The sequence below is a fragment of the Homarus americanus genome, unplaced genomic scaffold, assembly GCF_018991925.1.
Source record: "Homarus americanus isolate GMGI-L3 unplaced genomic scaffold, GMGI_Hamer_2.0 scaffold24990, whole genome shotgun sequence".
NCBI classification, from domain to species: Eukaryota; Metazoa; Arthropoda; class Malacostraca; order Decapoda; family Nephropidae; genus Homarus; species Homarus americanus.
The window spans coordinates 22,651-34,811 of record NW_024716424.1 but is presented as its reverse complement, the minus strand read 5'-3'; the positions used below and the strand labels follow the sequence as shown (position 1 = coordinate 34,811).

General features: G+C 42.6%; 1 protein-coding gene across 1 annotated transcript in view; it reads right to left on the bottom strand.

Annotated features, from left to right (window-relative positions):
• The window catches only part of LOC121858137, a 30,350-nt gene extending 21,283 nt beyond the window's left edge, over positions 1–9,067 (bottom strand). The window contains exon 1 of the mRNA XM_042354364.1: positions 8,979–9,067. Within this exon, the coding sequence (XP_042210298.1) occupies positions 8,979–9,054 (76 nt within the window). The 5' untranslated portion in view covers positions 9,055–9,067. The remainder of the gene's footprint in view (positions 1–8,978) is intronic.
• Between the last annotated feature and the right edge of the window lie 3,094 nt (positions 9,068–12,161).

Below are 12,161 nucleotides of genomic sequence, written 5' to 3'. Positions count from 1 at the left end.
ATAGCACATCGAGAGTCAGTGTGTATTGTAACGTATTGTTGACTGTTTATGGAAACGTGTCGTAGGACTCCATGTATGGCAGCTAGCTCTACTTGTAAAGTGGAGCAGCCATTTGAAGTTCCCGAAAGGACCGTGTCACCCCCTTCTATGATGAATGCTGCTCCTGACTTCGTATTGTTGGGTTCTACGGAACCGTCTGTGTGATACACTGTTCTATTGTGCGGTGTTACAGTTTTCATGTTTCTTTCTGCTACCTGTCGGAGCTCGTGTGGGTTTCTGTCGGCCTTTCTTATCCCAGCTTTTATAATATTGAAGACTGCTGGGGGGTGACTCCCACAGTGCTGGAGTACTGTAGTCTTCACTAACTGTGTCAGGGCGTTCACTAAGGATTGTGTCTTTCAGTCTCAGTCGATTCACAATGTCAGCTGCACACAGTAGCCATGTGTTCTTATCAAAGACATCTCTGTCAGGGCTGAGGGCTCTTAAAAGTTCATTATTGATGTAAATTTTCCATGGAAGCTTAATGTGTTCTCTAATGGTGGACCCTGCTGCCATATGACATCAAAAAAATTGTGACCAAGTCCCAGGTTGCTGATTTGACTTTCTGCCTCATTTACACACAATTGCAGGGTTTCAATTGTTGCTCTTACTTTGAGAACACAACATACATGATGCATATCGTTTCTCATTCCTGATTTATTTTTGTATTTTTTTGTATTTATTATGGTAATTATTATTATTTGTATTATTTTATTTTTATTTTTATTATTTTATTTTTATTTTTATTATTTTGTTATTTTTTATTAATTAATATAATAATAATAGTTATTATTATTATTATTATTATTATTATTATTATTATTATTATTATTATTATTATATTTTCGCCCCCTAGCCCCTAATGTGGGTCAGTGACCTGTGCCCGGGTGGGCTAATCCTCGTAAAAATGATAAATAAATAAATAAATAAATAAATAAAATAAAATAAAAATGTGCAGGTTTTCAGTTCTTGTAATTCTTGTCCATATTGGTGCCTTGACAATGATTCTCACAGCGTTGTTCTGAGCATCCTCTAATTTCTTCCATTCACAACCAGACAGTGTGTTAAGAGCCGATGCTGCGTAATCTGTTTATGATCAAATGGTGTGTGTTTATACAGCGTTCTCAGGACTACATGGCACGCACTAACCTTGGGGCGATTCATAGCTCCAATCATGTGGACTCTCTTACCCATTCGTTCTCTTAGATAGTGTATCTCTTTATCAAATTTGAGGCCTTTCTCAATCCAGATGCCCAAGTATTTGTAGGGCAGTACCTTGTATTCGCAGGTGTGTCACCGGATCATTGATCCAATCTTCATGGCTTTCGATTTTAGAATTGACATCTTGATCCCGAGACTCATACATTCTTTATTGATGAGGCTTAGTGCCCTTTGGGCTTTGGTGATATGATTTTTGCCTTTTACCACCAGTGCTAAGTCATCAGCATAGCAAAGCATAGCATAGCAGTCTGGTACCTTCTTGAAAGGGGAGCCAACATAAGTTTTCCTTGAGGACGTTGACGTGAGTTGGACTAAGAACTCCTCCTTGAGGGGTGCCATTTTCCAGTCTTTGGAATTATGAAAGTTGTCTTAGACAAGTAACTCTTGCTGATATATTTTGGAGATCGTCAGCAATCTAAGCAAGTAAGCATCCATTGACGTCTTTCAGAGCCAGAATGGTTACAATGGCCTGTGCATTCGCCAACTCAAATGCCTTTTCTAGGTCAAGGAATAAAGGAATACTAAAATTGCACTATTTTGACCAATCGATCCCAGAAGAGTGGCCAAACTGTATGCAGTGCTGACACCTTTGGTGAAGTCAAAGATGTTGTGGTGAAGTGATCAATTTTTCAGGAGGAGTCGTGTAAGAACCATCCTCTTGTTGATTTTGCCAATGCATGCTGTGAGTGATATTGATCTTAAATTCGGGGGATCAGTGGGTTTGGAATGGGAACGATGTTTGCCCTTTTTCAAGCTCTCGGGAGTCTGCCTGCTCACCAGCAGGTCCTGCGTTGCTGAGCAATGAATAAGCCATACCATCACTGCCAAGGGTGGTGTCTTTGGTTGGTGTTTGGCCCTTCTGATTTCCTTTGTGGTAAATAGACAGTCTGTGGTATCAGTTTCTTCAAGAGCTTGTCTGAATTCTTTTCTCTCCAGTTGTACTTGCTGTAGATGAATTCTTACTTCAGGAGGTAGTGAGCTGACGACTAGCGCTCTGCAAAGTGCTCTGCCAAAAGATTTGCTTTCTGAAGTGGCTGGGGGTGAGCTGGTGCTCTGGGCGGTCTTCCTGTTGATGTCCTGAGTTTTCTCCAGAATTCATTCAAGTTGATGTATGTATTAAAGGTTGCACACCACTCGATCATTTGACGTCCTTAATTTTCTGAGTAATTTGGCGAGGTTGTTGGACCACAGCTCTCAATAGTCTCGCTCCTTCAAGGGAAGGGTACTGTCGGAGATGTCTTCTGAATTTGTTGATCCTATGATTCTGTTCCCTGACCTCGCCAGTGTAAAACCAGTAGTCTCTTTGTAGGATTTGTTTGTTTTAATTGCTTTATCTGCTGCGTCGTGTATGGCATCAGTGAGGTTCTGGTTTTGGTGGTCAATGTCTTCTGATGGTTCATAGTTCAACTACCATTTTTGTAGTTTATCTTGAAATACTTTCCTATTGGCTTTCTTCGTATTGCACCTGGGTGGCGAAAGTGGCGGAGGAGGGAGTAACTCCACTCTCAAAGTAGTTGCCGTTGCGAAGTGGTCGCTGGTTAGTTCAGCATCTACCTCACAGTGGGCTATTGGAACGAGCTCAGTGGAGATGAATGTGAGGTCCAGTCTGCCTTCCAGTATGTGTGTTTGTTCCCCAGTATCAAGGAGAGTGATTTCTGTAACACATGTCAGCAGTTCCATTAGGTGTTCACCATCCTGGTTCGTTCTTGAAGTCGAATTGAACGTTGGATGGTGGGCATTGAAGTCCTCAGCAATGAGCACAAGTTCCTGTGTTGTTAGAGACAGTAGGTCACCGGCGTCTAGCCGGTTATATACTACAATATTAAAAATTTTCAGATGTTTCCGATCAGCTTGCGCCTCCACTCCATCTCCACAGTGAACAGGTTCTACTACTGAGGTGGGAATGGGCGCTCTGACGAAAATCATGGTGCCATTGTCGTTTTGCTGCAGAGTATTGTTGATATCCAGGCAGTCCGATTTGTTTATCTTTCGACCTGAGAGTTTCTTGTAGAATGAAGACATCAACATTTTTGGCTATGGTTGCTGCCTGTACAGTATGCCGTTTGTTGGTCAGGCCTTGTACACTCACGTTGATGCCTTCTTCTTTCCGTGGCCTCCTGTGATATTTTCCCTTCATGAGTTACTTCTCTCTCGCTTGTATTTATATTAATAAACTAGCAGTGAAAACTCACTACCCTACCTAGTTCCTCGTTGCCCTAAGACCAGTGCCGTACCCTCCCAACGGGGGTCGTAGGCTGGTGGCTCTGGTTTTGCAACAGGACCCCAAAAAGAGGAGCCTATTCTACCCTATCAGCCCAGCTCACACCCCTCAAATGGGCCCCTTTGTGGCCCATCCTAACGACAGTTCCGGCAGGGTTCGTTATTTCTGGGAGAATCGATGAAAACACTAAGAAATTTGAGCAAAAAAAAAAGTAAAGTCTACAGAGACGAGATATAAACGTCAAAGAGAGAGTGACCGTTGTGGCGACACTTAGTCTGGTTAGATGGTAACACGTGAGTCGGGATTCGTTGCAGTCTGCGTCTTCTCACCTCGTTGTTCAGCTGTGTGGCGTATTTAGGTTGTATCCTGGTATAGTTACTGTGGGTTGTTTTCTTAGAGCTGGATTCTCGTTGGCTGTTCGCTTTGTCGTCACAGGTACTAGACGGCCCACCCTATCATATATATGGATGTTTTGAGTGAAGATCAGAAATTTGCAGATGCCAGTAGCTCCACAAATCGGGATCCACGCTTCGGCACGAACCGTGATCATGCCAAGCTCGGGCATCTCGATTTCGAAAACGGGGACAAACACAACTACAGTCGAGCGTTTTCTCCAAATGAATTATTCTTAGCTTTGAGAAAGGCCAAGTGTTCTACTCCTGAACCCGGCGGTATTCGATACGAGATGATTAAACACCTTGACCAGGGAAATCCGGACAAGTTGCTAGAAGTGTTCAATGAGTTTGGGACGTCCAGAACGTTTCCAAACTCATGGCACTTTGTCCATGTCGTATCGATCCACAAGAGGGATAGATGCCCAACGAACACCAACTCGTTCCATTCGATTGTGCTTTCAAATTCTCTGTGTAAGATCATGAAACGTATGATGAAACGTAGGCTACTGTATTTTGAGGGAAAATAATAACTTATTGAATTACCTACAGAGTGGTTTCCGCCAAGGTAGTTGCACATTAGATCACTTAATAAGTTTTGAAACAGACATTTCAAAGGCCCTGTGCAATAAAGAAACATTTATTGCAGTATTCTTAGACACTAAGAAAGCCTACGACATGACATGGCGAACTGGCCTCATGATGAAGCTCCAAGCCATAGTTCTAAGAGGTAATTTATCCGTTTTCATTAGAATTTTTTTGCAGGACAGAACTTTTTCCGTCAAATTAAAAAATAACGTAATGTCGGACACATTTGTCCAAGAAAACGGAGTCCCACAAGGCAGCGTCTTGGGTCCTGTACTATTTCTCATAATGCTTAATGATTTCCTTTCACCAGCACCCAGCCTAAATAACCTTGAATTATCATTGTTTGCCGACGATTGCGCAAATTGGCGCTCCTCTCAGGTCGATAGATGGTCTGCACAAAGGATGCAGTTGAGAAGACAGTAGGAGTGGTCTTCACCAAGAAACATAACGCAAATAATTAATCAATTATTGAAATTAAATGATACACATTTTAAAATTAAGACCTCAATAAGTTTCTCAGTATTCATTTTGACCGAAAATTAACGTGGGAAACCCACATTAACGACCTTAAAAGTAGATGCTTAAAAATCACACACATACAGAAAGATTTATCAGGTACTACATGGGGAACCGATAGGAAATCTTTATTAATGGTGTATAAGACCCTGATCAGATTGAAACTCGACTATGGATGTCAGCTGTATGCATCGGCACGCGACATCACACTCGCAAAGCTGACCAAAATACAGAACCGATGCATTCGTCTATGTTTGGGTGCCTACAGCTGTACACGTATAAAAATACTGGATGTAGAGGCTCATGTTCCCCCACTCCACATCAGGAGGGATATGTTGACGCTAAGGTACGGGCTGACTGTGGCTAGGAGGCGTGACACAGGTTGGTGTGCTGTCGCTAGCCCCGCTACCTGCATCTACGCAATAATGGAAGCCCCTCGAAATCGAGGATGGCCGGCCCAGGGGCCTCCTAGGCGTGAATTTGTTAAGGTGTAGAAGCTGTCGGCAACACAACAAGCACACCACAAGATAACGAGCTGCATGACCCAGTATCAAGGATTAATCCGAGAAGACTGGACAACTCGCCAACTGCACTGGCTAACCATTACCCCAGAATACGATCCGCAAATCGATTAACAACCAGGTTCCCAATTATTGTTGGGTAGAGAGAGGCAAATGGCGTAAAGAAACTTGCCCATAGTTTCACCCTGCCCGAGGATCGAACTCGGGTCCGCTCGCTTGCAAGGCGAGGATGCTGACCATTACACCAAAGGTGTAGGTCCCATGACTCGGCCGTCCGCCTCCAGACCTTGTGCCAGGGCTCTGGTATCCGTTAAGAAAATGTTGATAGATATGTCCCACCGTTGTGGAGACATCGTGGCCTCCAGGCGGAAAAAGGGTCTACATCCCGGGCTCCTAAAACAACTTTTCTGTCAATTTATAGAGGGATAAAGCGCCTTTACTCACTTGTAAACAGACGGGTCCAGGACTGATCGACAGCGTTGGGGCCGGTATCTGGAGCAGTGATGGGAAGTAAGGTTCCCGCCTGCCGCGGCATACAGCCATATTCACTGCAGAATTGTTTGCAATAAATAAGCCATTGACGTTGCAATAATAAGCGATGTCAATGATATTGCTTCATTTCAGACTCTATGTCAGCTCTTAAAGCAATTCAAATTTGTATCACTACCAGCAATGAGGTAAAGGGAAACATTATTACTACATGCGTGTGCCAAGAACATTATGTTGACATAGGTGCCTGGGAACTGCAACATTCGGGCAATGAACAGGCAGACAACTATCAAAAGGATGGTGGGTCTCGGGGAGACAACCAATGTACCCTGGGAACGGCAATCGTGTCTCTCCTTGGGGAGGACACATGCAACAAGCAAGTGACAGCTGGAGTGGACCAGTTTAAATCATCGCAACAACTGCAAGATTAACATCGGAAACTGACCCTCAGCACAAATGCAGAGCACATACAGAACACATACATAAGGTTAAAATGCATCTCTATGACCCACCTAAAACCTCACACAGATAACTTGCCATTTGCAATACAATTATGTCCATTAAACACATTTTTATAGAGTGCAGCCAGTACGAACCAGAACGCTAGCGACCAGGCGAGGCTTCGTGCTGACTGCACCCAGCCTATTACAAGATGTTGTCTTCATAAGTTATGCTGTAATACTCTTCCTCGAGGAGTCCCGTCTTATCGGCATGATGTAAATGATACACGCAAGATGGGTTTTTCATAATATGTATGTATAAGACCTAAATATATTAAAAATAAATAAATAAATAAAAGTAAATAACGAAATGGAAAACATGCAAAACAAGACACATATCACAGACATTTCCATTACATACAACACGCACATATGCAAAGTAAAACTGACAACTAACAACACCATGCAAACCACAAGACACGGGCTACACCATCACCAAAAAGAAAAATGACACAGAAACTTGTCACCTGACTGGGCATTCGATCTGGACTGTCATTGATTCATCATCATATCACCCATTCATATTATTTTTCATCCCAAAACCATAACAACAACATCAAGAAATAAGACCATCAGAGTATTTAGACCATCAGAGTAATATAGCACAAGAATGATGACCAAGAACGAAAAAAAAATCAGGAATGACCCAGAAGAAGAACAAAGAAAGAAGACAACAGCTCCAATTGAAATAGCCGAAAGGCAAAGTGGCTAATAATCCCCAAACAAGCCAAGTCATGTTTCATATTCTGCCAACCTTACTGGCAGATGCTGGTCGGGGAAGTTGTCTATTGCCTGTCCGTATAGATCAGGGATGGTAATGGACTTCTTGAAGTTTGGTAACGTTTTGGGAGCCATATATGGTTGCTGTCATTGTCTGGTGGGAGTCTTTGTAGTAGGTCATCGTGACCAGGGTGTGGAGATGCTGGTTGATGGGTCTTATTCTCAGGCTTTCTATGTCGTATCTCGGCTGTGGCTCTGGTGAAGGGGTATTTTTCACCTGTGACGAATCTGAGGGCTTCGTTTTGGACCACCTGTGATTTTAATAATTGGGTGGTGCTCATAGTATGAAGAGGTACTGCTGGGTAAGTTAATGTCGGTATGATAAGTGATATAACCAGGCAAAGTTTCATTTTCTCAGAAAGCGCATAGAGGAGGTATATTTTTCAGCTTTCTTTTTGCCTTTTCCTTCCTGGTGTGGACATGATGTGAGTAGCCTGTCATGGATATATTCAGGTCCAGAAGGGCGCCTCTACCTTCGTAGTTCAAGTGGGTATTATTGATTACTAATGGATGGATTTCTCTTCAACATATGTGTATCAATGTGAATTTGGGAATACTGGTTTGGATTTTCCATTTTCCTTCATAGTTATTTACCCTTTCTATTTCCCGTCTAGTGTTGTCGACCTGCAATGCTCGTGATTTTCCTCGGTGTGTTATTAATTGAGTAATGCTATTTGCATACATAATATCGAACGATCGTTATTTTCTTCTTTGAGGCTAAGGGTCTCCTAAACATAACTAACCAGGGGTCTTCGTGAGTAGAGGTGCAGCAGCAGGTATTTTTGAGCAGATAACCAAGGAATATAAAAATAAAGAATGAAAACTATACATAAAACTAATGAATTGAAAAAAAAAATCGGAAAAGTGGTTAATATTTTTTTTTAAATGAATGTATATTTATGAAGATGAGAAATTAAAAAAAATGTAAACCGTTTATGTAGAAAGGGATATGAGAATGATAATCGACTGTAAGCCGAGTTCCTCCGACTCTCTAGATTCTTGCAGAATAAATGATTAAAGCAAACTGGAATGTGGGGCTTATAGGAAGAACATTTACATATCATGAAATAAAGGGTATTTAGGTTTTTGTTTGCAGTGCTAGTCAGACCACAACTTGAATAAGATTATGGGGGTTGTAGTGTCCATACTTAGCACAGTAAAATATATTGAGACTACAGTGATGAGTAACCATTCTAGTACCAACACTGATGGAATTGACTTATGAATAGATAGATTAAAGAAGCTAAATTTATCCACCCGAGTTTATAGAAGAAATCGCGATGCTAATTATGTTGAAATCGGTAAGTTGTTTTGCGGAGTTAAGGATGGTGATTAATGTGAGGATATATTTCTACTGTGAAAAGGATCATCAACCAGAGGACATACTAATCCGATTTTTTAAAGAAAGGGTCCGATTAAATACCAGATTTTTGGTAGTAGTTATATAATTAATTAGACTGCTTTACCTCACACACAATTAATTCAAATACAATGAGAAGTTTTGAGAATAATTTAGATGAAACATGGGAAATTGAGGTGCACAGACACAGAGATTAAAACAAAAAGTGATAACAATATCCTCCACCACCGACACGCCCATAAACCGATTGTCAGTGGTAAACCAGGAGCAGGAGACAAAGGCTACGGGGCTTCTTCTAGAAAGGACATCTGGAAGTAATGGTGTCAGTATCATGTGGTTTTGTTTACTTACCATCAGGCGTTGGTAACAGAACGACTCCCACACACACCCCAGCAGCCACCAACAACACCAGGGACGTCACTACCATCGCCGCCTCTCTAATATAACTGGAAATAAAGATTGAAAATCTTGACACTTTGAAGAAAACAAATGGTAGATGCCGACAGTGACGTTAAAACATAAATACTATCGCAATCACAAACACTCACACACTCAAAATAAAATATAAAAAATACAACGACACAGGCTCCTACTTCCACCCGAGATCCCTCGTCCCCAAATGAATCGCATCCAGCCCATACGAGCACGTACTGATCGCTATAAAAACACCCCAGTCCCAACCATTGTAAAAATTATCAACAACTTGTAATCAACCAATGTATTCGTTCCCGGCCAATCTTACCATTTTGCACTGTCACTATACTGAAATTCCCTGTAGTATAACCTTCTCCCACCTAGTTATTATTCATCATATTTGCATCACCTATGATACATGTATATTATTTGTCAATAAAGTAACCCATTCCTCAATTATGTAACTGTATATTTTCAGCCTTTTGGTTGCCATGCTCTTTCAATAAATCGTTATTATATTATTATTATTATTATTATTATTATTATTATTATTATTATTATTATTATTATTATTATTATTATTATTATTATTATTATTATTATTATTATTATTATTATTATTATTATTATTATTACGCACTACTACTACTACTTTGCTGTCACTGGGAATCGAGTATGACGATCATCTCGCTCTGATACAATGATATGAGCTTTTAAAGGATGTCACCTACGTTGTTGAGTTCTTAGGTGAATAAAGAGGCTGATACGGAACCGACAGGGTCGTTCACAGATGTGGCACATGTGGAGATCTACATCTAGTGTAGGAGGGGCGACAATAGCGCCTTTCCGGCGTTGAATTGAATTGATACCGTTTAGATAGCCAGAAAAACACAGATACAGGGTGGATAATAATAACAATATTAACATGGATGAGCCAGTTGAGAACCTGAGCTCTCTTTTAGGCACCTGATATATATTATACATTTCTCTCAAGGAAGTATTATGCACCATTTAGTCACATCTGGAATAGTACAATAGCATGCTGGTAATAAGAACATCTCATAATGTTACCACGGTTATTCACTTCAATAGTTATTTATATTATTTATTTATTATTTTATTTTTTAGTTTATTTTTTGTATTTATATTATATGTATATACATAAATTACAGTAGAATTGAAAAACATAAGTATAATGGGGGAGCAGTACAACATGGGTTGTACAGTATTAAGGTTGAATAAGAGGACAGAGCTGTCAGGATTATGTCTAATTGGCAATTATGTTTATTGCAATGGTAATTTCTTATCTATTTACATGATAATTTCCGATAAAACGGTTTTGATTGTACAATAAAAGCAGGTACTGTAAATATAGTAGGTATTACAAGAAATATAAATACTTACACAATAGATATTTTTTAAGAGATGATTTAAAGGAAGGGAGCGTTGGCGCTTGTCTGCCTCGGTATGCAGGCGGGCTAACTCGAAAGTATCGACACCTTCTTGTGTGGTGCTCCTCCAAGCGTTATGGTGTGGAGATATCGTCTCCCACGTACAGGGGTTGATTTGGCACTTTTTCAGGTGTGTCTTAATACTATCCTTATATGGTTTCAGTTGCCCTCCAGCGTTACGTTTACGATTCTTTAGGTGACTGTAAAGTAGAAGCTTTGGCAGTCTACTGTCGTCCATGCAAGTAGCATGGCCAGCCCAGCGTAGTTGTTCAAGGATAATGGCAGCCTCGATGCTCCTTCAGTTGATGTCAGAGAGAATATTGGCATTTTTCTCTTGTCTTTCCAGCGAACTCGGAGGATGGTACGTAGACTACGTTGGTGAACGTTTTCAAGTGAATTGAGTTGCCTCCTGTATGTGACCCATGTCTCACTGCCATATAGCAGGGTGGGGAGGATCACTGCTCCATATAAGTGCAACATTGTAGATATATTTCAGCTCCTTATGAAGGTTACTAGTGTGCCCTGAAGAATGCAGTGATGGCTAGGGAAACACTGAGTAACACTGAGTTCGTTTATTGTGGATGAGAGAAATACAAGTGGTGACGCTGTGTGCCATGCGCGGCTCACACAGTCAGACTGAGGCGCCTTGCCATATGGCAGCCTCGGGGCAATGTTGCCACATAACACGTGCAGTGTTGCCACGTGATAATATATATAAATGCTACTCGGCACAGTAGCTTATGTACAGGGTTGCTACTTGGCACAGTAGCTTATATACATAACCTACATCTCCCTCCCCCCTCACGCTCATAGTCTTTGTCTTGAGCGGACTTCTTAGTCCTAAGTCGCTCCGAGCGTCGAGGTGCACTGTGGGGCGGATCCTCGTGAGGTGTAGGTGACTCGTCTTCGGTCAGGGGGCCAGCAGCAGGGGGTGGGACTGGCCGGAGGAAGCGGCGGTTCCTCCACCAGACGCGGCCACTCGGCATCCTGACCTTGTAGTCCCGCGACCGGCCGACGCCCATCACTATGCCCACCTTGTCCCAACGTGTCGTCGTCGGGTCCTGGACGCGGGCAAGGGCACCAATCTCCAGTGGCTGAAGAGGGCGGGCACGGTCGTCATACCGAGCCTTGGCGTCCTGGGCACGTGAAGCGGCGCGGCGGTCGCAGCTCTCGGCTCTGGTCTGCCACTCCTTCGCAAAGGCCTTGGCGTGTGCAGGAACGCAAGAGCGGAGAGGGTGACCATACAGGATCTGGGCAGGGGAGCGCCCTGTGTGGGTGGGAGTATTACGTAACTCCAGGAGTCCTTTGTCAAACGCCTCACAGTCTATGTTGCCTGAAGGGGCCACCTTGAGGATGAGGTGCTTGACTGTCTTGACCGCAGCCTCAGCATGGCCGTTTGACTGTGGGTAGTGGGGTGTTGACACGATGTGGCGGACTCCCCAACGCTCCAGGAATCCTGTGAAGTCCCGGCTGGTGAACTGTGGCCCACCGTCCGTCCGCAGACGTACGGGGACGCCCAGGTCACGAAAGAGGTGCCGGAAGTGGCGAATGGTGGCCGCGGACGTCGTGTCCGAGCCACAGATTACCACCACAGGCCAGCCAGAGAGTCGGTCGGCGACAACTAGGAAATGTTTCCCAGCTGTGCTGAAGAAATCAGCCGACACGGACT